General features: G+C 44.8%; 1 protein-coding gene and 1 pseudogene across 1 annotated transcript; one reads left to right on the forward strand and one right to left on the reverse strand.

Annotated features, from left to right (window-relative positions):
- On the reverse strand, positions 1,352–25,123 carry F11R (F11 receptor). Its single transcript, XM_005677199.3, has 10 exons — positions 24,950–25,123; positions 5,989–6,057; positions 5,731–5,838; positions 5,369–5,515; positions 4,868–5,070; positions 4,420–4,522; positions 4,175–4,282; positions 3,943–3,955; positions 3,590–3,638; positions 1,352–3,449 (listed from the first exon to the last, which is right to left on the reverse strand). Exons 1-10 carry the CDS (start codon positions 25,008–25,010, stop codon positions 3,414–3,416), a joined length of 897 nt encoding a protein of 298 aa, XP_005677256.1. The 5' UTR covers positions 25,011–25,123; the 3' UTR covers positions 1,352–3,413.
- Positions 14,376–15,907, forward strand: LOC102175729 (annotated as a pseudogene).

Below are 25,863 nucleotides of genomic sequence, written 5' to 3' on the forward strand. Positions count from 1 at the left end.
GCAGTCACAAGCACAAGCACACATTTTCCCCCCCACGCAACACCCCTTCCTTAAAGCGCTGAAGGGCACATTTTGAATTAGAACCAGTCTTCTTTCTTGGACATCATCCATTGATTCCAATTTTCTCCCTTGAGGCCATCCATCCCGTAATCTTCAAATATCTAACTTTATCTTGCATCTGTCTTTGATTCTTTGGGTTTGACATGGTTTTAGAAGTTTCCATATGAGTTTTAAGTCCCTTCACCATCCATATCACTTTCTATGAAGATATTCTATTTGTTTGCAATCATCTTAAAAAGTTTGCCACCTATAACAGAACTTCATATAGGGTCTTAGCACTGTCAGCAACGAGGACCTCTCTGCTTCCAGACACTCTACATTTTTCCAACTTTATACATGAAGAATTGGTTTTGCAAGTCCAAAGATACAATCTTACACTTACTACTACTGAACTTCTAAGATGAAGTTTATCATTCCTGCCCACTGAGATCTTTTTGTATTCTCATTTTGCCAACTAATGAAGTTGCTGTTCTCACTCGTTATCCACAAACACGATGTGCCTGGTTTGCCACTTGGGCCACAGGCAGTGACATTATCTTTCATTCCAGAAGGTGGCACTCACAAGCCCTACATTCTACCAAGAGCTTCATAATTGCTAGTCTCAATCTGTACTGTAGGTACTGTTGGGGTGTCACAATTCAGAGAAACCCCCAAGTGGCATTGCTCTCTCCTAATCCTCACATACACACCTCTAGAGGGAAAGTTAAATTCTGTCTTGAGCTCCTCCTGCTCTTTCTCATGGAGGGTCACTGTGAGAACATGCTACCCAGCCTCTTCTGAAGCTGTCCTGAATCCCAGATCTACACTTGCCTAGGTTCCTTAGCATTTCTGGGCCTCTTTTGCCCAATCTGTGAAATGGGGATAGTAGTAATACACAGTAACTTTATGAATGATAGTAATTATTCAACAAGCCACTGGGAAATTCCCTGGCGGTCCAGTGGTTAGGGCTCAGGCTTTCATTGCCATGGGCCGAGGGTTCAATCCCTGGGTGGGGAACTAAGATTCCACAAGCTCCAGTGTGGCCAAAAAAGGAAAAAAATTACAAATTCCTCTTCTTAGAAAAGTTCCATTTCATACTAGATTTTTACAGCTAGTACCAAGAAAGGGACAATAAATTGCAAGAGTTACAAAATCAGAGATTTTTAAAGTGCAAGTTGTACTCTCTTCATTCATCTCCTTTACTGATCTGTCCCATGCCCCAGCATGCAGAAACGGACCAATCCATTTCCCACTTTCCCCATCCCCACCTTGATCCGCAAATCCTATTAACACAGGGACAATAAACACATCCTTAATATTCAATCATTTTATCTCTAATCAGGTTGGGTCCATGTCTAAACACTAATCTCTACAGAATCACTCTGTTCTCCAACCCCAAGTCTCCTTTTAATATAGATTATATTCATTCACATTACCATTAAGTACAGTCTAACGGTAAGTTAAAGTGAAAATGAAGTGGCTCAGTCGTGTCTGACTCTCTGCAACCCCATGGACTATAGCCTGCCAGGCTCCTCCATCCATGGGATTTTCCAAGCAAGAATACTGGAGTGGGTTGCCATTTCCTTTTCCAATGGTAAGTTAAACTGAAATCCAACCACCAGATTCTGTAGAAGGATATCCCTGATCTCTTAAATAAAAGAATACAGGGAAGATTATTGAATGTCGAAGTCACTCTGGGAGTTCCAATTCTTAAAAGCTAGAACTTCAGGATTTAAACAAAATCAATGTGAAAAATAAACATTTATTAAAAAATTAGTTTTAACATTCTAAAATGAAAGCAGACGAGGTGTTTTCCAACTCAAAGGGGCTGTTGTTAGCTGGAGATGTGAATTCCAAGGCTGGTAATCACTGACTCATACTCCTCACAAGTGACCTAGGGAGTGAGGAACCATTTGCTCCAGACTCGCGAGAGCAATGATTCACCTCTGCCTCCCTGTGCCCTTTACTCCCTTTATTCCTACCCACCCTGTCTCCCAACCAGGAAACTGAAACATACGTTGAAATTTTCATTCTTACTGAACCGTTTCACAATCTCTACTTTTATTGCCTAATTAGATTTTATTTCCACCTGGAATGCTTATTTTTTGTTGGTGCGTGACAATATGATTTGTTTTTTGTTTTTCCTTCTGGACCCTGGACGAAAAGAAAGCTTAGTTCTGGGAGGGACTGTCAGATAAGGGTACAGAATACGGTGAAACGGTGCACAGTATCCTCCACAAAATTAGCAAAATCCTTATTTGCCCTCTTGCTAGTTAATAAATAGACTACTTGGGTAAAGGGAGAAATAGATTCAAGGGCAAAGAAGGGTCCAGATGGGATGAGGAAAGCAGGGACAGGCGTGTCTACCCCACTCACTCCTGTTCTCACTTACACCTATCCTCTAATTAAAGTAGTACTACTTTACTACTAAAGAAGTGGTTCTCCAGAGGATTTGAGAAATCCTCCTCAGGCTCTGGAGCAGCTTTTCCTGTAGCCTCTGGGAAGTGTACTAGCCATCTGGGTTGGCAGAGGTGGGAGGGTGGGCTTCTTTCCCTGGGTGAGTCAGATCACCTGGAACCTGGAGCACTTCAGCCAGGTGCTCTCCTCCCACCCCAAGAGGACTCTGAAACACTTGATTTCAACAGAGAGCCAAGACCACAAACACACACACTCACATGCTCAGCAGAACTGACTGCTACACAAATTTCCATAACCCTGCAGACATATCTTAAAAGGGCAGGTTGAGTTGTTCCAACCAAGAGAAGGGTGATAGTTTGAGCTATCCCCTCCAGCTTTCTTTTCTGCAGACCAGCGTCTTGTTTTCCCTTCAGACACAGTTGTCAGTCTGCTTGTGTTCAGGAAGAGGATGGTGCAGGAGGATCCCAGTGGCACTTCCCATGGAAGACAGAACACAGTGGCCTGCAGAGGTGGCAGAGACTCGACACCGTTTCCAAACAACCATTCCAGCTGCTCCAGTCTCCACTCAAGAAAGCTGCACAGCAGGAAGGAGTCAAGAAGCCAGGCTCCAGATTCCTATCTGAGAACCACGACATGCAGGGGCAGTGGGTGCCCCACTGCTCTTGTGGTCTACTTGTGGTCAGCAGGCATCAGTCAGGACTTCTCTCTGATCCCTTGCAGGGCTGGGACAAGAAGGCTTTAAACAAGTCGCAGGCCACTCAGCCAGTGGTGGGAAAGGAAGGGAGGCAGGAAGGTGCACATGGCTGAAATTATTACAAAACACAACCTAAGATAATAGTGGGGGCCCCTGAGGGGGCTCGAAGACAAATAAGGCATCCTGTGAAAGTACAGACATCAGGGGCCAGAGTCTGGTAGCACCTGAGTAAGGCAAGCACTGGAGAGAAGCCGGACCAGGGTCACACCAAGAATGACGAGGTCTGTCTGAACTCCCCCTGGAGAAATCAAACATCCAAGTCAGCTCTCGTCAGTGTTCTCTAGCTGCTAGATAATCCCCAGAGTGCATGTGAACACGGGCTGGAAACCCCCGCCTCCAGCCAGGGGGCCCTCCCCATCCCAGGGCAGGCATACTCACTTCACTTCGAGCACTGGGCTGGCTGTAAATTACCTTCTTACTGGAGGTCCTAAAGACAAGCCAGAAGATGGAGACACTCAGCACCCCCAGTCCCTCTCCTTAACCTCCGCTCACTAACGTTAGAGGGCAGGACTGAGAACTTCACCGGTGTACGGAGCTCTCGGTAGGGAGGTTTGGGTGGAGGGAGAAAGGACAAGCACAGGACCGCAGTGGATGATGGTACGAATCCAGATGTTCTCCCTACCAGGCTGGTTGCCTCCCCTCCAACCTCTTCCCCTGGGCACATCTCAGCTTCAAACCATACACAAACATGTTCTCAACCTCAGAGAGCCCCTGGACAGCAGCTCACTCACCCTTTCTTTGCTCCTGAAAGACAAGAAATGGGACCATGAGTGTCAGCAGAGTAGGAGACGGCATGGCACAGGAAGATGGGGACCCCAGTGTGTGGCCCTGAGCCCCAGGTGACCCATGCTTCCCGGGAGGCAACCCAGCACACAAAGGCTCAGTACCAGCTCGGCACTCAGGTGGCACTCAAGAATCAGGCCCTGAAGCAGGGAGGATCCACCTTTGAGGGCAAATACTCACTGTCAAAGTAGCCTCGGTTATAGGCGAACCAGATGCCAAAAATCAAGGCTCCCAGGAGAATGAGCGTTACGAGGACAGCTGCCACGATGCCCCCGACATTGAGCTCCACTATGGGACACAAATGAGAGGTCAGGAGCCTGAAAACGCCTTCGCGGCACTGACAGCACCACCAAAGCCAGGACGGAAAGCAGACCCCAATCTGCACCCCAGGTCTGAGAGCAAGCCCCAGCCACACCCTCACTCACCAGCATCCATGTGCACGGTGTCTGACTTCACGGGGGACTGATAGCCATTCCGTGCCTCACAGGTGAAATCTCCAGTATCAGAGGCCGACACAGGATCAAAGATCTAGAGGGCAGAAAATGAATTGGCTTCCTGCTTGAAGAAGCCACTTACCTCTCTTTTATGTCTCCTGACCCTCGTGCCAAAGTTCCCTTGTTGCTTGCTTTTCCCCCACCTTCAGAGCTTCTATCACACACACCTTTTACCCCAACCCCACTTGCACTGCCTGCGATGCAGGAGACCAAGGTTTGATCCCTGAGTCGGGAAGATCCCCTGGAGAGGGAAATGGCAATCCACTCCAGTATTCTTGCCTGGAGAATTCCACGGACAAAGGAGCCTGGCAGGCTACAGTTCATGGGGTCGCAAAGAATCGGACATGACTGAGCAACTAACACACACACACATCCGTACCAACTCCCCTGTCTTGAGGTTCAGGGTATAGGAAGAGTTGCGGAAGGCACGGTTGCTCTTGGGCTCCACAGGCATCTCCACCCCATCCTTGAACCACCTGTATTCAGATGGTGGGGAACCATCTTTCTCTGAGCAGGTCAGCACAGCTCGGGTTCCAATGGTAACAGAGGAGGGGACGTTGATTGTAGGCTTGGATGGAGGCACTGGGGAGGGAGAGAAGGTACTGGTCACAAGGGTGGGAGGGCTGCCTGCAGGCACAGTAGCATGACACCCCCATCCATCAGCTCTAGCCTTCCGCCCTTACTGTGCCCTTAGTTTCCCCCTAACCAGACTCTTATCACTCTCTGGCAGCACCAGGACTCTGAATACCCTCCCCCCTGCCCCACCGGCAACCTGCCATGAGCATGCTCACTATCCGTGAGCTCTGAAGCTTAGCAGAGCCTGTTAAGGGTTAGGGAAACAACTAACTGCAAACCCACACAGAAGACCTGCGGCACGTACCGAGCACGATGAGCTGGACGGTGACCTCCCCATAGGTGTTGCCGCCCTCATCAGAGACCATACAAGTATACATCCCCGTGTCTTTCCGGGTCACAGAATGGAAGGTGATGCCACTATCCGAGAAGGTAACTCGGTTCTCATAGGAAGCTGCCAGGAGAGAGGAAGCCGGGGCAGAGTGAGCTGGAGAGCTGAGAGAAGCTGATGACGGTAGCACCCAAGGCACAGGGGCTCTCTTCTTCCCACCAGCAAGGGCAATGCGAAGGCCCTGGAGACTTGAGCCCCAAGGTGTGCCCCTCCCCTGGAATCCAAGCACAGTCAATCCCTCTACAAGTAGGCGTCAGCAAGGAGATGGAGCGACTCACCTGTGATTTTGTTGTTATAGCAAACGAGACCTCTGATATCACCATGGGTAAACTTCCACTCCACACGGGGCGAGGAGAAGCCCGAGTAGGAGCAGGACAGCTTGGCAGCTGCAGGCAGAATCCAGGTGAGTTGGAGGAAGCAGCAGCAGTAAATGGACCCAAAGCACCACGTGGGTTGGATGTTCCCCAAAGGTCTGCCCCTACTCGCCTCCCTCTCACCCCAGCCCCCACCATCCCCCACAGCTCCTCCCAACTCACGGTTATTCTCAGGAACTTTGACTACCGGTTCATAGGTTTGCACTGCACCCCTGCCCAATGCCAGGAAGCCTGAGAAGAAGAGAGGTAGGTCCATCAGGAGTGGACAGAGAAATGCCATGGAGAGGGAAGAGCAGTCCCAGCTGATGGAGCATCTCAAACCGGAACCCTCTGTGCTGAGATCTCAAGGTCAAGGGATTCAAGAGATCCAAACTCCTCTCAGATTTCACATCCTCTCACCATCTTCTTCAAATGTTTTTTGCTAAACAGCAGGCCATTGTTTAATCAATGGAAATAAAACATTTATTTCTAAGGCAATGTCCTTCATTAAAAAAAAAAAAAAATTTTCCCTCTGTGACTACCAATAATCTAATTAGTTCCTACCAGTCCAAGCACAGTTTCCCAAATGACATTTCATGGTTCAGAGAAAGCTTCTCAGCAAATAATTGTTGTCACTTGTCAGACAATCCTGGCAGGAAGCCAGAAAGCTGGAGGCAAAGGAGGGAAGGAAAGGAAGGAGCAGTAATAGGGTCATAATACTCGGCATTTTGAGGGCATTTTGCTCTTTTTAAGGTGTTTTCACATACATTACTTCGTCTGATCCTTGAAACAAGCATGACAGATCAGCAGGACAAGTATTATCATCCCAGGTCTACATGAGGAACTAAAGTAAAGAAACACGTCTAAGATCACACAGCTGGTTCTGGACCAGAAGTGGGCTCGGATCACCTCAATAGAATCTCAGTCACTGGGTTGGGAAGATCCCCTGGAGAAAGAAATGGCAACCCACTCCAGTATTATTCCTTGGAAAATCCCATGGTCAGAGGACCCTGGTGGTCTACAGTCCATAGGGCTGCAAAGTCGGACACCACTGAGCAACTTCACTTTCACTTCGGCCCAAAGGAAAAGGGAAAGAAAAAGGTGGTGTGTGTGGTGGGGTTGAGAGAGGAGGTGAGAGATAGGCTAATTAAATAACATGGTGGGAGAGAGGCAGCAGGTTCACAGGAGGGGCCGACACTCCAAAACAAGCACCAGCACAGGACTCTGGGTTATCAACCTGCACTTGCAGAGTTACTCTCAGTTATGCTTTCCAAGCCCAAACTGATGAAGGATGCTTTAGTCAAAATCCTGTCTTTCTTAGATAAATGCAAGCACATCTGTTCAATGCAAGCATATTTTTCCTTTATTAAATTACTCATATAACTGAGTATGCAAAAGTAGGAAATCAAGAGATAACAGACAAGTTTGCCTTGGAGAACAAAATGAAGCAGGGCAAAGGCTAATAGAGTTTTGCCAAGAGAACACACTGGTTGTAGCAAACATCCTCTTCCAACAACACAAGAGAGGACTCTACACATGGATATTACCAAATCAGATTGATTATATTCTTTGCAGCCAAGGATGGAGAAGCTCTATACAGTCAGCAAAAACAAGGTTGGGAGCTGACTGTGGCTCAGATCATGAACTCCTTATTGCCAAATTCAGACTTCAATTGAAGAAAGTAGGGAAAACCACTAGGCTATTCAGGTATAACCTAAATCAAATCCCTTATGATTATACAGTGAAATTGACAAATAGATTCAAAAGATTAGATCTGATAGACAGACTGCCTGAAGAACTATGGATGGAGGTTCATGACATTGTACAGGAGGCAGGGATCAAGACCATCCCCAAGAAAAAGAAATGCAAGAAGGCAAAATGGTTGTCTGAGGAGGCCTTACAAATAGCTGAGAAAAGAAGAGAAGCTAAAGGCAAAGGAGAAAAGGAAAGATACACCCATTTGAATCCAGAGTTCCAAAGAATAGCAAGAAGAGATAAGAAAGCCTTCCTCAGTGATCAATGCAAAGAAATAGAGGAAAACAATAGAATGGGAAAGACTTAGAGATCTCTTCAGGAAAATTAGAGATACCAAGGGAACATTTCATGCAAAGATGGGCTTGATAAAGGACAGACATGGTATGGACCTAACAGAAGCTGAAGACATTAAGAAGAGGTGGCAAGAATACACAGAAGAACTATGCAAAAAAGATCTTCCTGACCTGACTCATTGTGCTTACACAATGGTGGGATCACTCACCTAGAGCCAGACATCCTAGAATGTGAAGTCAAGTAGGCCTTAGGAAACATCACTACAAACAAAGCTAGTGGAGGTGATGGAATTCCAGTTGAGCTATTTCAAATCCTGAATGATGACGCTGTGAAAGTGCCGCACTCAACATGCCAGCAAGTTTGGAAAACAGCAGCAGCCACAGAACTGGAAAAGGTCAGTTTTCATCCCAATCTCAAAGAAGGGCAATGCCAAAGTATGTTCAAACTATTGCACAATTGCACTTATCTCACACACTAGTAAAGTAATGCTCAACATTCTCCAAGCCAGGCTTCAACAGTACGTGAACAATGAACTTCCTGATGTTCAAGCTGGTTTTAGAAAAGGCAGAGGAACCAGAGATCAAATTCCCAACATCCGCTGGATCATAGAAAAAGCAAGAGTTCCAGAAAAACATCTATTTCTGCTTTATTGACTATGCCAAAGCCTTTGACTGTGTGGATCACAATAAACTGTGGAAAATTCTGAAAGAGATAGGACTACGAGACCACCTGACCTGCCTCTTGAGATATCTGTATGCAGGTCTGGAAGCAACAGTTAGATCCAGACATGGAACAACAGACTGGTTCCAAATCGAGAAAGGAGTACTTCAAGGCTGTATATTGTCACCCTGCTTATTTAGCTTATATGCAGAGTATATCACAAGAAATGCCAGACTGGCTGAAGCACAAGCTAAAATCAAGATTGCTGGGAGAAATGTCAATAACCTCAGATATGTAGATGACACCACCTTTATGGCAGAAAGCAAACAAGAAGGCTTAAAATGCAACATTCAGAAAGCTGAGATCATGGCATCTGGTCCCATCACCTCATGGCAAATAGATGGGGAAACAGTGGAAACAGTGAAAGACTTTATTTGGGGGGGGGCTCCAAAGTCACTGCAGATGGTGACTGCAGCCATGAAATTAAAAGACACATGCTCCTCAGAAGAAAAGCTAGGACCAACCTAGATAGCTTATTAAAAAGCAGAGACATTACTTTGCCAACAAAGGTCCGTCTAGTCAAACCTATGGTTTTTCCAGTAGTCATGTATGGATGCGAGAGTTGGATCTTAAAAGAAAGCTGAATGCTTGAAGAATTGATTCTTTTGAACTGTGGTGTTGGAGAAGACTCTTGAGAATCCCTTGGACTGCAAGGAGATCAAACCAGTCAATCCTAAAGGAATCAGTACTGAATATTCATTGGAAGGAACGAGGCTGAAGCTGAAACTCCAATACTTTGGCCACCTGATGTGAAGAACAGACTCATTGGAAAAGACCCTGATGCTGGGAAAGATTGAGGGCAGGAGGAGAAGGGGACGACAGAGGATGAGATGACTGGATGGCATCACCGACTCAATGGACATGGGTTTGGGTGGACTCTGGGAGTTGGTGATGGACAGGGAGGCCTGGTGTGCTACGGTTCATGGGGTCGCAAAGAGTGGGACACAACTGAGTGACTGAACTGAACTGATTACTGAATATAGTCTCTTGACCCCTGAGGCTCCCTTTTCTCATCTGAAACATGAAGGGTTTGAACTAGATATTCTCTGAAATCCTCTAGGTTCTTTTCCTTGTTTCTTTCTCTTTTTTTACAATAGATGTATTCATATTTGGTTGTGCTGGGTCTTTGTTGCTGCATGCGGATTTTTCTAATCGCTGTGAACTGGGGCTGCCCTTCACTGTCCAGCGCACAGGTTCCGGTTACATGGCTTCTCTCGGCGTGCAGCACGGGCTCTGGAGCGCAGGCTCAGCAGTTGGGGCACATGGGCTCAGTTGCTCCACCACATCTGGGATCTTTCCAGATCACGGGTCAAATCCACCTCCCCTCTCTTGCCAGGAGAATTCTTATCCATTGTACCACCAAGGAAGCCCCTCTCTTTCTTCCTTTCTTTTCTGGCTTAAATATTCAGAGAGGATTTTTACGTAATTTATTTCAATTTGATACAACACTGAATTAGCCAGGCTAAGTATTCTCTCTCCCATTTTATAGATGAAAAAAATTGAATGTCTAAAAGGTTAAGTGGAAGATCCCAGTTTTCATAGCTAGGAAATGACAGAGCTGTGATCAGCACACAGGTTACTCCTATCCCTGCTTTCCTCCCTTATTATACCATACTTTTATACATCAGGCTGCTTTTCAGAAAAGCCACTGGTTCAACGGAGGCAGTGCTTCCCAGGTAGCTCAGTGGTAAAGACAGAGGAGCCTGGAGGGCTACGGTCCGTGGGGTCTCAGAGTCAGACACGACTGAGCACACACGCCTTAATGCAGGCAAACTCTACTAAAATATGATTCTTTTAAAAGTCAGGTCCATTTTGTCTCCAAAGTACTTCTAATCATATTATTTTGTGTCTGTTTATTTGGCACTACATTTCAAAGTCAAACCTATAATCAATTGTAACAACAGACACAGAAATTAAAGCAAATAACCTTTACTAAATTGAAATCTGAGGACATGGAAGTTCTCTGATTCAGCTCTCATCAAGGATGCTGATAATGAAATGTTTTGATTTTTTGCCGAAGTCAACTTTCTCTGCTATCAAGATGGGAATTTTGTGTGTGTGGTTTTTTTTTTAAGATTCTTAAATTTTACAATTTGCTACCTGTGATGTGCACTGAGATACTCAAAACCAGATCTCTCTTCAGGAATGAAAGACTCATCCTGGCTGCTGGACTACTGCCAGAAGAAAGCCTGCAGCTGTCATCCCTCTCTGAGGGTAACAAGAACACTTGCCCAGGGATATGCCTTCTACCAGGCAGAACAGGGTCAAGGTACCAGCATCCAATGCCTGATCAAGAGGAGGGGGAGTTAATTATGGACTTTCACTGCTGTAGCTTGGATTCAATACATGACTGGGGAACTGAGATCCAGCCAGTCCTGTGGCCAAAAACAGAGAGAACCAGCAAGAACTGACTTTTGGGGACTTCCCTGGTGGTCCAGTAGTTAAGACACTGTGTTTCCAATGCAGGGGAGGCAGGTTCAATCCCTGGTCAGGGAACCAAGATCCCACATGCCATGTGATCCAAAATACGTGGGGTGTGGGGAGGACATATAAAGCCCCAGCTCTATCGTCCTACCTCCCCAACTTGGGGCAACAATGAAGGGCTATTCCTGCTTCAAAGTTCCCTGTGCAGAAGGCTGAGGCCTTGTTGGGACTACAGTGCAGCTCAACTTCTCCCTCTGCCCAGTCCTGCTTCCTTTCCATAGGTGTGGATCCCAAGAGCACTCCCTCATAAATGTCTTAGGACAGTAATTGACATCTCAGAGTCGGCTTCCCAAGAAGCCAACCTATGACACCACCCAAATAAAGAACAGCTTCTAATTAAGCTAAAAACTAGCCCTTGAAATAAAAGGCCACCTAAAAGAAGACAAATAAATAAATCACAGCATATGAATGTGATGATTATTTCTGCCTTACTTCTAACTTTAGCCAAAGTTCTTTACTGAGTCCTCTCAGATCATCAGATCTAGAGCGTGTTCAGGAATGACATGACCACATAGATTCCCAAATATACTGGACAACAGGCATCTTCCCCTTCTCATGAAATCTGACTGCTATTACCTAATCCAGGCTTCTCTTCTCTTATTTAAAATACAGGGCCCTTGGCCTCGTGGCCTTCCCACCTTCCTCTGATGCAGGCACTGCTGATGACTTCCCCATGACCTGACTGCAATGCTCAGAGTTCTACTGTGACTGCGTATTGCACCCTGAGTCAAGTCCAGCCACCGGGTCCTTCCTTCCTAGTGACTGCAGGACCCCCAGTCATCCTGATCCATGGTACCCTTCTCATTCCAGAACAAGCCTCTGGAACCAGCCTGCCTGCATTCAAATCCCAGCTCTGTTACTTATAATCTGTGTGACCCGGGCAAGCCACTTTGAACCTCAGTTTACTCATTTGTAAAATGGGGATAATAACAGTTTCAACATCAAAAGGCTGTTGTTGAGAGTTGAACAAATTACTACAAATAAAGGGCTTATAAGAGTGTCTGACCAACAGGAAGCACCCAATAGGTATGATGCCTTATTATCATTATCATCTGCGCATAGGTCCTTCTGTACACACTTCTTTTTCTGACTTCAAAATAAGGCATATAAGTAAATGTAAATACTTCTGAAAAAATGCTTATATTCCAGCCCACCAAACCATCTCTCCTCTATCACCATGACTTAGCCTTAGAAAGATGGACTCTTTTCTAGAACCACCATGCATAGACCAGCAGAGTTGAGGGAATGGATTTCCATATCCATTCTCCTCATCTATTTTATATTTTCCCTCACCTCATCACAACCTCCCTTTTGCGTTTAACCTTGGACCTATACTTGGCATACAGTATGCGTGTTAGTCACTCAGTCATGTCAACTCTCTGTGACCCCGTGGACTATGGCCTGCCAGGCTTCTCTGTCCATGGAATTTTCCAGACAAGAATATTGGAGTTAGCAGCCATTCCCTTCTCCAGGGGATCTTCCCAACCCAGGGATCAAATCTGGGTCTCCCACATTGCAGATCTATTACCATCTGAGTATACTTGGCATAATGTACATACATAAAAATGTCCTACTATTGATAATTAACATGGTAAACCAGAACAGAAGAAAAACTTCACCTTTTCCATTCTGATGTTTGACTTACCCTTAAGTTCACAACAAGAAAAGTTACAGAGCCAAAGCTATCAATAGATTTTTTGGTGCCTTCCTGTACAGAAAACCTTCACTTAATCTTGCACCCCTCTCTGGTTACAATTTTTTCCTCCCTTCTTCTCCAAACTTCTTAAAGAAGTAATCACACATACTGTTTGCAACCCAATATACATGTTCACTGCTCAGCCTACTTCAGTACATCTTTGGCTCTCAACCTGAAATTAAAATTGCTTTTACTAAGGGCACCAATCATTGTTTTCTTCAATTTTAAGATACCCTGATTATAAGATAAAACACTGATTTAGTAAAAACTTCTTGGGGGAAAATTAAATATATACAATAGACTTATATTGGCTGTAAGTCACATCCCAATCTCTAAAACATTAAACTAGTCTTAGAATTAAAATATCCAGTATTTGTTTTTTCAGTTACCTTCTGTGCTCTTGGTAAGATGTTTGATCCTGCTAACTACTCCACTTTTAAGTCATCACCATCTTTCCTTCATTCTGGTCAATCAAGCAACAAGCACTACAATGTCATCTCCCAAACCTCCCCAAATTTGGCCCCTCCGCCATTTTTTACTACCATCATCATCTGTTGCTCGTTGTTCAGTCACTAAGTTGTGTTCCGACTCTGCAATTCCATTGACGGCAGCACGCCAGGCTTCCCTGTCCTTCACTATCTCTTGGAGTTTGCTCAAACTCATGTCCATTGAGTTGATAATGCCATCAAATCATCTTACGCTCTGTTGCCCCCTTCTCCTTTTGCCCTCAATCCTTCCCAGCATCGGGGTCTTTTCCAGTGAGTCTGCTCTTTATATCAGGTGGCAAAGTACTGGAGCTTCAGCTTCGGCCCCAGTCCTTCCAGTGAATATTCAAGATTGATTACCTTTAGGATTGACTGGTTTGATCTCCTTGCAATCCAAGGGCCTCTCAAGAATCTTCTCCAGCACCAGAACTCAAAATCATCACCTGGAGAATTGCATTTAGTCTTTCAGTTGTTTTCTCTGCCTTGTTTAACCTTGGCCTACTCACATCCATCCTCCACCCCACTGCTGGAGAAAGTGTTAACATTTATTGAGCATTCACTATATGCCAGGCACTGCTATAAGCATATTACATGGACTACCATTTAATCCCTACAACAATCTTAGGAGCTGGATGATACTGTTATTATCATCTCTTTTCTACATGGGGAAACTGAGGCCCAGAGCTACAGATTCAAACCAAAGCAGTCCAGTTTCAGAGACTGGGCTACACTATACAGCCTTCTGGAAAGTCCAGATCTCACACCTGCTTCAAGCTTCCAGTGATTCCACATTGCCTGTAAGATAAAATCCAAATTTTTCAGCCAGGCAATAGTTCTAGCAAAACCCAACCTGATGATGTTTATCATCTTCATCACCCTCTCTACTCTTGCAATTTTCCCCCCAGCAATACAAAACTACTTAAAATTCCCAGCGAAGAGTTTCACAACCTCTGCTTTTGCTCATGCTACTCCGGCCATGCGAATACCCTTTCCCCTCTTTCTTCATCCGGCCAGCAGATATTCATCCACATTATTTTCTGGAAAAAGACTTACCCCACTCCCAATCCTTCCTCCGTCTCCTTCCTAGGCTTCCACTACACCATGCAGAACACTGTCAAAGCACTTCCCATATCATAATGACATCATCTATGTGCCTGTAGGTCTCCCCTATCAAGCAGTAAACTCCCAAAGGAGCAGGAACTATATGTTAATCTATCATTCTTTCTCATCACTTAGCATAAGTACAAATTTGTACAAACTGACATTGAACAACACAGAACCTTAACAAATCAGGTCAGAGCAAATCATTCACTATAACATCTACTTGTTAAGATAAGACCATTTTTCAAATTGACGGATGAGACACACACCCACCCTCCAAAAAAAAAAAAAAAAAAAAACTTGACTCAAAACACTAGCTTTAAAGCTGTAGCTATCTGCCTGCACAAGGGTAGAGGCTGGTTTCCCGCATGCAGAAGTGTGCAGAGCCAACAGTGGAAGAAGTGCCAGAAGGTTTTCTAATGCAAGGTCTAAAATGTGGGGAAATGGACAAAAGATGTGAATCCATTTAAACACCCCCAGCTCTTTGAGGAAAACTCAGCTGCTGCTGCAGCAGAGCCTGGAGTTACCTGCTTGCTTCCTGACTGTTTGGTCTCGCCAAGGAACTAGCCTACAGAAAGCTCCACAGCCACAGTCACGGCTTTTGAAGATACAGAAAGACTCCTGTGGAGCCAGAACTGACAATTCACAGGATTAGAATCGCCCTCACCAGCCGCAAAGTGAAATCTTTGGAGAAGGTATGTGCTGACCTGATCAGAGGCCCAGAGGGAAAGAATCTCAAAGTGTAAGGACGGGTTCAGACGCCTACCAAAACCCTGAGAATAACTACAAGGAAAACTCCTTGTGGTGAAAATTTTAATATTTGAGATTGATTCCAGGTGAGGATCCATACGCAACTCAATGACCTACACAGTCCTGAGATTGTCAAGCAGATCTCTTCCATCAGTACGGAGCTAAAAGTCAAGGTTGATGTCACCATCGCAGAAGCTTACATTAACATTTTCCTAAATATTGATAACCAGTTGTTCAACAAACAAAAAAACCTATTTCTTCCATGATCACAAGAGCAACCCAAGTAAGCCCAAGCCCAAGTCATCTGAGGAGACACCTGGCTAGATCATTGCTCTTTCTGCCAAATCTTCAAAATGGTTTCTGATGTTTAAGGATTGAATTGTATTCCCTCAAAATTCATATATGAAAGCCCTAACTTCAGAAAGTAACTGTATTTGGAGACAAGCCCTTTAAGGATGATACAATTGTTAAAATGAGGCCCTTAGGACGCGCACATGCCCTAATCCAATCCGACTGGCAGTGTTCTACAAAGAGACACTGAGTGCTCATGCCACAGAGGGAATGACCAGGTGAAGAGGCAGCAAGAGGGTGGCCACTGTAAGTCAAGGGGAGGTTTCAGAGGAAACCATCCCTACCAGCACCGTGATCCTGGATTTCTGGGCTCCAAAACTGTGAGAAAATAAATTAGTGTTGTTCAAGCTACCTAGTCTTTGGTATTTCGTTATGGTGTCCCAAGCAGACCAATACAAAGGTTCAAATTGGACGTCAGCAATGGGCATTCTGGTTGAATCTCCAGTCACTATGGCCTTGACTCAAGTATGCATGATGACATGAACAGTGAAAGAATCAACATGCTGCACAGCAAAGGAAACCACCAACAAAATGAAAAGGGTCTTGCCTGCAGTGTAAGACTCACGCTTCTAAGACAGGAGGTAAGGGTTTGATCCCTGATCCAGGAACTAAGATCCCATATACCACACAGCATGCCCAAATAAATAAATAAAATTTAAATTTGTTTTTAAAAAAATGCTAAAACCTAGAGAATGGGATAAAATATTTGCAACTCACTTAACTGGTAAGGGATTAATATCTAAAATGTATAAAGAATTCATACAAACCATAGTTAAAAAAAAACAAAACACACTTAACCAATCTATTTTAAAAACTGTCAGAGGATCTGCATAGACATTTTTCCAAGGAAGACAGGCATACAGATGGCCAACAGGTACATGAAAAGATGCTCAACATCATTAATTATCAGGGAATGTAAATAAAAAACCATAATGAGATAACACCTCACACTTGTTAGAATGGCTATTTTCAAAAAAGACAAGAAATAGGAGATTTACTGGTAGTCCAGTAGTTAGAGATCTTTGCTTCCACTGCATGGGGCATGGGTTTGATTCTTGATCAAAGAACTAAGATTCCACAAGCTGCACCAGCAAGCTCCCCAACCCCAGAAAAGACAAGGAACAGTGAATGCTGGTGAAGACACGGAGAAAAGGGAACCCTCATGCAAACCTCATGTTGGTGGGACTGTAAATTGATACAGTCACTATAGAAAACAGCATAGTGTTCTTCAAAAAGTTAAATGTAGAAGTATCATATGATCTGGGGCTCTCTCTAGCCAGGTGGCAAAGAAGAATCCGCCTGCAGGAGATGCAGAAGCAAGAGGCGCAGCTCTGACCCCTGGGTTGGGAAGATCCCCTGGAGCAGGAAACAGCAACCCACTCCAGTTGTTCTTGCTTAAGAATCCATGGACAGAGGAGCCTGATGGGCTACAGTCCATGGGGTCGCAAGAATCAGACATGACTTAGCGACTAACAAATCTAAGGAGAAACCAAGATGCAAGTTACCTTCCTGACAGTTGTTTTCCTCTCAGTCTCTGCCCCCAATTCCTGCCCAGTCCTACAAAGACTCAAAGGCTAAGGATCCCTTACCCTCCACACAACTCTGAGCTGGAATCTAGGCTCCCACACTCACAGACCTTGTCTGAGTCTCAGCGGCACGTGCTTCCAGTACAGACATCCCCCTTTTCCCTTCACACTGGGCCCAACAGAGTTAGCCGAGGCTTGAGCGCACGCATAATACACAATGGAATATCACTGAGTCATTAAAAAGAACGAAATCTTGCCATTTGTAACAATAGGGATGGACTTTAAGGGCATTATGTGAAGTGAATTAAGTCAATCAGAGAAAGTCCAAAGAGGCAAGGAGAGGGTGGGGGGGGGCAAAAATGAGTGAAGAGAATCAAAAGGCACTAACTTCCAGTTAGAAAATAACTAAGTCATGGGGATATGATGCACAACATGGTAACTATAGTGAATAATGCTGTACTGCATGTTTAGAAGTTGCTAAAAGAGTAAATCTTAAAAATTCTATCACAAGGAAAAAAAATTCCATAACTATATATGACAGACGTACATTTACTGTGGTGATCATTCTTCAATAAATATAACTGTTAAACTATTATTTTGTACATCTGAAATGAAAATAATGTATGCAAAATGTACCTCCGTAAAATAGTTTTTTTAAAAAACCAACAGAAATTTATTTTTGGAAGGGACCCTGGGGACCCTCTATCCCATCCTTTTCTAAATATCTAATCTTGTTGACTTTTGACTGTGCTGGGTCTTCATTACTGCACAGGCTGTTTTCTAGTCTCGGTGGGCAGGGGCCACTTTGCGGAGCGCAGGCTCGAGGGCTCAAGCCAGCAGCTATGGCCCCTGGGTTTAGCTGCCCCATGGCATGTAGGATCTTCCCAGACCAGGGGTCAAAGCTGGGTCTCCTGCACTGCCAGGTGGATTCTTTACTATTGAGTCACCAGGGAAGCCCAACAAAACTAAACAAGACCTCCGCAAGGTTTGTCCTCTGAAAGATTTAATTAATTATGTCCAAATTCTAGACACATGTTACTGAGCATGACCAAATAAATAAAAAAACAGCATGAATAATAAGATAATAGCAGCTAATATTTCTTGAATACTATGTACCAGATACTCTTCTGAGCCCTTTACAGGTTCCATTTAACCTTTGTAACAATGCTATGAAATAAATTTTATTATTGCTCCCACCTTACATATGCATTAATTGGAGCACAGAAATCAGTAATTTGCTCAAGGTCTCAAAGCTAGTAGGAGATAGAGCTAGGATTCTAACCAGGTAACCTGGCTCCAGGGTACAATAAATTATACAACTAAGTAAAAATAAAAACAAATAAAACTAACCATATTGCCATGCCAAAAGTTAAGGTAGATCGATTTATTCAGAAAAATAATCCTAGTATACACATAAAGGTATGTCTAAGAATAGACTCCAAATCCTTGACAGTGCATATTATCTGAGAGGTGAGAATACAGGCAACTTTTCTATGTTTCCATGTTTTCTACCTTTGTGTAATGGCCAAGTATGTATTAAATATTTTAAGTTAAAGAAAAAAGAGTGGGAAATGGGAGTTAAAAAGGAAAGAAAAAAAAATCAGATCACAAGAAGCAAAGAAAAATAAAACATAGCCAGAAAGGGGAGGCAAAAGCAAAGGCAAAAACAAAGGAAGAATGATCAAGAGTAACAAGAACACACCAGGAAGCACAGGATAATGAAATAAAACTTCAAAGGTGAAATGAAGTAACAGATGAGTAAGAAACAGGAGATTACAATCAAGATCCTGTATATGAGTCTGATAAATTTCAAGGAGAGAAAAAAGGCAGGAAGAACTGTGAGCACATGCATTGGATTGTCTCATTAAAAATGTTTCGAGGAGAAAGAAAACAACCCTGGAAAGCAAGTATTATTGTTATCATCATCCCACTTTATAGATGAGAATACCGAGGCTTTTTCATAGCTGCCCCAGTCACTCAGCTGCAAACGAGGTGGGAATCTTAACCCAAGCCTGCCTGATTCTGAGTCTCCAAAACTACTGCACTACAGTGTTTCCAGCAGAGAAGCCAGGAAACACCACTCATCCTTCAAAATTCTGGGCCAGTGTCCCTTAATCCATTATACCTTTCCCCAGTCAAAATTAATCTCTCTCCAACTTCTAGGAATATAACCTAAGAAATATAATATAATATAAGAAAATCAAAGGTAAGCTTAAAGATGTATATTCAAGAACAATTTAATGTTATACAGCAAAGAAAAAAAAATGCTCAGCAAAAAGTGAACAATTAAGTAAATTACAGGATAGTCATACAGTATAATACTATAGAACGGATTTTATTTAAAGCATTGTTTGCCAAAAAAAAAAAGGAAGAAAAAAATACATATATGGTCATGGTTTGCAATAATACACTCCCATCAGAGAACACAGAGAACATTTCTGTTCCTGTCCTGTCATGGAGGGAGTCACCCATTTCATTTAAAACTGATATTCAGTCATTAATAATCTAAATGAGAAGGGCTCTGTAACACAGTTTTCTTTTTTCCCACTAGAATTCCTACCTAATCTGACAAACTGGCCATAGCTCAAAGCAGTTTAGTACACAACTTGGCTTAAACACTGGTATGTATGGATTTGTTGAGCTGGTGTGACCTAAATGAGTATCTGCCCACAGGGCCAAGGCTTAAGGAAAAGTCAATGGCATCAAACAGCCACTTCATTTTTTTCCAATATATTTTGCACACGTCAGCTAAACCACGTGTTAATCATAGAGGAAAGATTAGAATAAAACCAGCAATCAGTGTTATCTCTAGATAACAGGATGGCTTGTGACTTTATTTTCTCTATATCCCTCTGTTTTCCGATTTTCTGCACTGCATATCTATCATTTCTTAATAAAGAATTTATCATTTTGAAAAGTCACCTTTTCTCTATGTTCCCCAAACATTCTGCACTTCGATGACAGCCCCTGACGCATGGTGCTCTGTATTCTACTTAGTAAACACATGTCTATAGTTCCTTAGAGAACGAGATACATTTGTATCCTCCCCTGTTCTTAGAGCTGTGCTTTGCCACCAAAGCAGTGCTGTGTTAATAAGGTGGTCACAGAGGGTGGAGGCATCCAGCTATCTGACAGAACCCACCAACCTGTCCCTATAAATATAGGTCAAACCCACAACAGAAAAGTTACTTCCTTATACTGCTTTATTAAGAAAACTTTGGTTTCCCTAAGCAATCCTGTTAATAATTAGAATTTTCCTTAAGGTGTTTTCATGCAATGAGTTTGTTTTGATCCATTTAAAAACAAACCAACAAAGGAAGGAAGGAAAAGGAGGGAAGCCAGGAAGCCAGCCAGCCAGTCTCTGGTTTTCTCTAAGAATTCATCCAAACTTCCCCTCTAGGCAGATGAGCCTCATAGGACCCACCAGCCTCAGAATAAGCCAAAGCCTCGGAAAGCCCCCAGATACAGCATGCTCACCTCAGCTGTTGGCTAATGGTTACAAATACCTGACTGCCCCCAGAGTTTCTTAATAGCAGAGGTTATTCATTTTTTAATCACTAATCTCAGCGCAGTGCTCAGAACATAGTAAACACCAATGCTTGCTGGATTAACAATTGAATCTGATATTACAGTGCAATTAGAACCTGGACCCAGGGCTTCCACCTCCGGTTTGCTCTTTCCTTCCGACCACTCGCCCTGTAGAGACTGAACTCACTCCTGGGGGTTGAGGTGGGACAGATAAGGAATGCGTGGGCAAGAGGAAGACTCTGTGAGCCAAAGACAGACTGGGCTAAGTCTAAACAATCAGGCTTGGCTGTACTTTCAGTGACGTGGGTCAACCGACACAGCCCTCTAAGTACAGCAGAAAGTGGTGATGGCTCTGTAGGACAGGAGAGCTTTCACTCCATTGCTCCCTCCAACCCTCTCTCAGCAGAATTTCCAGTTCTACCAGCTCGGCTCTCCTCCCCCACCCACCTACTCAATACACAGCAGGCTGTGCCTGCCTACCCAGGGCTCACTCCAAGGGCCTGACATCAGACTTCAGGCCAGCCAGCTGCTTCCTCCCATCTGACCCCCACACTGTAAAACGAATGACACCAGGCGGACTTTAGACAGAAACCCTGCTTATCAGGGAGTCCCAGGCAGATGAACTCTGAGTTTTCAATGCCTGGAAAACCCCAGTGTGTATCCACTCACTTTACTTCTCACAACCCTCTGACAACTCTGAAACCTCTTCCACAGTTACATTTGACAAGTGGCCATCCAGCTCTTTCCTGAACCTCTAGAGAGGAAGCTGGGCTGAATTTAGAGATCCCCAAGGTCTCCCCTCAATGCTAACAGAAGTGAAAAACAAGCCCAATTTTTTTCCTAATCTCTCACATAAAATGTACGTAGCTTTTAAATCTGTCCTTGAGCAGGAGTGTCAGCTCTTCTGAATCCACAGAACAGATACCGCTTAACCCAGAGGACTTGGGGAGGAGGTGGGGAGAGGAGTGGAATATTCTAACAGCCAAGGCCACACCAACAATATGAAAAGAAATAAACAAGATATAGGATGGAATAGAATGTACAGAGGGTGCCTCCTTTTGTGTAAGGAAAGGGAAAAGAAAGCAATATATATTTATATATACTGATAGCTGTATAAAAAAACACTGGAAAAATACACAGGAAACTAGGGGAGGTGTGAACCAGGTGGGAGCGATAACCCCACTCGTTTAATATTATTTTGATTCTCGAACCACATTAATGTATTAACCTCTTCTAAACAGACAAACATTGTTGTTTGTTTTTTTAATTATAGCAGCTCCACCCCAAGCCAAAACTAGGCTGGACGCCAGGCAAGCCCAGATCACAGGAAACTGAAGAGAAATGTCATACGGTAAAAGTGTTCTGGAGCAAGGGGAGCAAGGAGAGAAAAACTAATAAGACACTGGAATTCCACTACCACTCACTTCCTTGTTTCACCCTGTTGCGTCACTAGTCTCTAGGTTCCGGTTTCGAGGGAACAATTCTTTCATGGGAGAACCCACCACAGAGGGAGGGGAAAGGAGTGACTCACCAATCTACACTTTGAGTCTAACCCTGAATAGGAAAACTGGAAAGGCTTGAGTCCAAAATATCGATATGAAACAGCCAGACTCCCAGGCTGACCCAGACAGGCGCAGGGCAGCAGTTTCTCCCTGCTGGAATGCCTCAGTGCAGACACTTCATGAAGGGGTGTGTATGCAAACACCAGGCTTCCAACCAGGTTTCCACTTCCCCTGCAGTCACAGCAAAAGTCATCCTAGAAACACACCATCTTGCTAAACAGAAATGCCTCTTCCCGCCTAGGAGATGGCTGGAAAACTTTTTTAAGCACAGGCTCTCTAGGGGGAGGGAGGCTAGTATTCTTGGTCACCAGTTTTTCTTTTCCCAGGCCCAGCTCTCCCAGCGTTTACTCTCCAACCCTGTCCCAGCAGGTTCAGGCCTTCTTCTCCACTAGATTCCCTCGGCAGGAGGTGGGCCACTACTTGATCTTTTCCTCTCCCTCCCTGATGACAGAGTCCACGTGAGGAGCAAGGACATGCAGGCATCCTGTATAAGCTTCCAATATCCCAAGGGCAGAGGACAGGCTAGACAGGCAAGAAAGCCCCTACTTTTTCACTCTAGCCATTTGGAATCTAGCAGGGTCCCTCCCTGCTTTCTCTGACCTGCTCTACTATGGGCAGCATTCTTTCACCCTCACAAAATCCAAAGGAGGGTAATAGCTGCCCACTAATAATCGCTTTCATGTATGTCATGTAGCTATTATCCCAGTTGATCCTCAGGATGAGGTTAGGACAAGTATTATTACTCCTGTAATACTCTTGTATTACAGATGAAAAGACTGAGTTACTAGACTATGGTCACAAATAAGCCAGAAAGTCAAGCCAGAACGCAGGTTGGGGGTGGCCTCGTTGTTATTTCCATTCTCACTGTGCGAACCAAATAGCATCTCCCAGGTCTAGCCCTATTTACATGTGACAAGGTCAGTTCCTCCATCTCCTGGACATGTTACTTCCCAGGACCCACTGTCCTGTCAAGCTAATACAATATCATCTCACATTCCCTGTAAACCACTGTTTATTGATTCCCTGAGCAGACTAGAGGGTATTCCCAAGCTCAGAAGGGTGATATCACAAGGCTTTCAGTGTCAATCCGTGATAATATATTGTGGGGTTATTCTAGAAAATGAGGGGGAAAGAGGAAAAGGGAGAAGGAAGCAGTTCTAGGAGTCTTATAAGTCTGACAAATACTGTCACAAACACAGTTACTAACTCAGAAATTTCTAGGTTGGGAGGTGGGGGGATGAGTACAAGGGTTGACAGGGTTGTCAAAGTGTTTAGTACTGAGCACCACACCCAACAAGAAAATGACTATGGGTGTCACCAGCAGTTCTAAGATACAGACAGAAGTAAATGGAGAAGAATGGGAGGGAAACAATGGAAATTGAAGGAAGGGGGAAATGGAGGAGTAGAATGAAAGGGAGAAGTGAGAAAAGAAAGAATCTAGTGAGAAAGAAAAATTGAAAAAGGCAGGTGAGACAGTGGACTCTGGAGCAGTATCCCAACTGATGTTTTGATATGCTGGTTCCCGTGTCACAGGCTGCCTGAGACGGGCCCGGGGGTAGAAAACAGAGAAGTGAGTCAGGAGACTTTGGTTCCAGTCCCAGGTCTTTTGGTCAGTCTTATCAAGTCATTTCCCCTCTTTGTACCTGTTTCCTGATCTGCACAATAGGGGGAGGGAGGATCTGACTTGTTACTGGTCCAGTCCATCCCAAGGGTTAACGTTTTTGTGACAAGAAACAAAGGAGTCGTCAATTCATCTGTCTAAGGGCACCCTTCACGCTAAGCAAAATGAATTATCTTGTAACCAGCAATATTGGTCTTAATTGCTCATCTCTTCTACATTTCCTAAAAGAGCGATCTTGAGGAGGAAATGGAGATTCTTACCGACCCCCTGCCGACACAACTATTCACAGTAGCACACACAGACACTTAAGAATCAGATAAGGGTACAGAGGCTGACACAGGTAGACTAAGGCACAAACCATAAACTCAGTCAGGCGCAAGCACAACTATAGACCAGAGGCCTGCCCCAGCAAGTGAGCCTCATTGTTCCACAGGAAAGGGAGTTTACAAAGGAAACAAAAACTCTCAAACATGGCCAGGGGGGAGGGCAGAGTTCTGGCTCTGAGAAGGAACCAGCCAACCAAAAAACAGGACCTTCCCCTGGGAATGGTATCTCAGTCAACAACATTTACTAAGGATTCCTGAAGTAAGGTATGCTAGAAAGGAACTTGAATGCTGTGCTAAGAAATTTTAAATTTCAATTTTATGTATTTCCTTCCAAAAAAAGAAAAAAGGTTTTGCAACTGGACACTTTTCCTGGAGCAACCATGCAACCCAGAAATTCGGGAAAAGCTAAAAAGACCCTTCAGCAACAGCCAGGGAAAGGGACTTCCTCTCCAGTCGACCTCCATTAGATTTTCTCTGAGGACCCTTCAGGAGCAAAACATCCCAACAGAGTCAGGGGACAGGAGGCTCCCGACGGATTCCGGATGGTTCGCGGATGTTGGAGGGGCAGGATGGCCCTTCCCAGATGCGTGATCCTGGCTGGGCAGCGCCCCCGAGCCCACCAGCTCTCACCAGCAGGTGAAAATGGAGGAAAGGGGAACCAAGCTTTCCCCGTCATTTTTGGTAAAAGCGCGGAAGAGGCAGCTCCCTCCAGGTGGATATAAGAGGGGATCCTTATTCATAAGTGTGGGGGAGGGGAGCCGGCCACTCACCAGGGGAAGGGGGAAGGGAAAAAAGAGGGATGAGTCTAGGGTGGAAAAGAGGACTAGGAGGGTGAGGCGGACTGATTTCAGAACCCCTCCCTCTCGCGAGCCAGAGGTGTGAGGAGCGCCTCCCTCCAACCTCTGATCAGACGCACAGATTACTCCGAAAACTCCGGGAACTTACACAGGATCATCGACGTGAAGAGAAGCAACTCTGTACTGCCGACTTTCGCCTTCGTACCCATCACGATCAAGATCCCGATGCGACAGCAGTCACTGCGACACTAGAAACACACACAGCTTCGCCGCGCGGGGACTAAACTCCAGACGCCAGGTTGAGCCCAGCCCGGCCCTTCCCTTCACGCCCGATTGGTCAGCGCCGCTCCTCTGCACTTTCCGATTGGTGGAGGGAGCCGCCGCTCCTCTGAGTGATTCACCGTCGCCAGGTGCAGTCCCGCCCACTATTCCCCGTACGGCGGATTGGAGCCTTTCCAAGCCCGATCCGCCCCTGATTGGGCTAGGAGCCTGTCGCGTACGGAGACCCAGGCCTCACCTTCTGCAGGTGAGGACTCTCTGATTGGGCGGCGTTCCTGAAGTAGGGACTTTACGACTGGCTAGGTTCTGAACTGGAGCCGGAAGATTAGAGGAACACCTTGAAGAAGGTGGTCGGGAAGGTAGTTGTTCTGTGAGACGCGAGAGAGAGGCCTGCTTTTGTTTGTTCGTTGTAATGCTTTGTTTATTCGGAATGTAAGTTGCAGCTGCAGAAATCTTGGTCCAGTCCTTTATCAAGTGAAAACCACGTGTATTAATTAATATGTGAGGGTCGGGAGAGAAGGCCCTCAAAGTGTGTTCCTCTGTCCGCTCCTCTGGCAGGATTCAAGGCTGCGTTAGAGGAGGAAAGGGAAAGGAGAGGGGAATGAAGTGCTCAGTTCAGTAGTGGGAAGGGCAGAATCGAATCACCAAACACACCCAGATAATACAAACTGACCTACTGACGCTCTATAAACATCACTGTGAGTGACTGGGTATGTCCTTTACACATGTGTAATCAGTCAGCAGAGGTCTGCATTTCAGTAGTACCTATCTTCTCACTATGGA

The sequence above is a fragment of the Capra hircus genome, chromosome 3 (genome assembly GCF_001704415.2).
Source record: "Capra hircus breed San Clemente chromosome 3, ASM170441v1, whole genome shotgun sequence".
Lineage (NCBI taxonomy): Eukaryota > Metazoa > Chordata > Mammalia > Artiodactyla > Bovidae > Capra > Capra hircus.

Bases quoted from the DNA above. Each gene is read 5' to 3' on its own strand.
- F11R (XM_005677199.3), bottom strand. From the start codon at position 25,010: ATGGGTACGAAGGCGAAAGTCGGCAGTACAGAGTTGCTTCTCTTCACG. The intron at 5,516-5,730 runs GTGAGTCGCTCC...CTCTCCTGGCAG, and splicing joins CTATAACAACAAAATCACAG to CTTCCTATGAGAACCGAGTT. The intron at 5,071-5,368 runs GTACGTGCCGCA...CTCCCTCCCCAG, and splicing joins CGTCCAGCTCATCGTGCTCG to TGCCTCCATCCAAGCCTACA.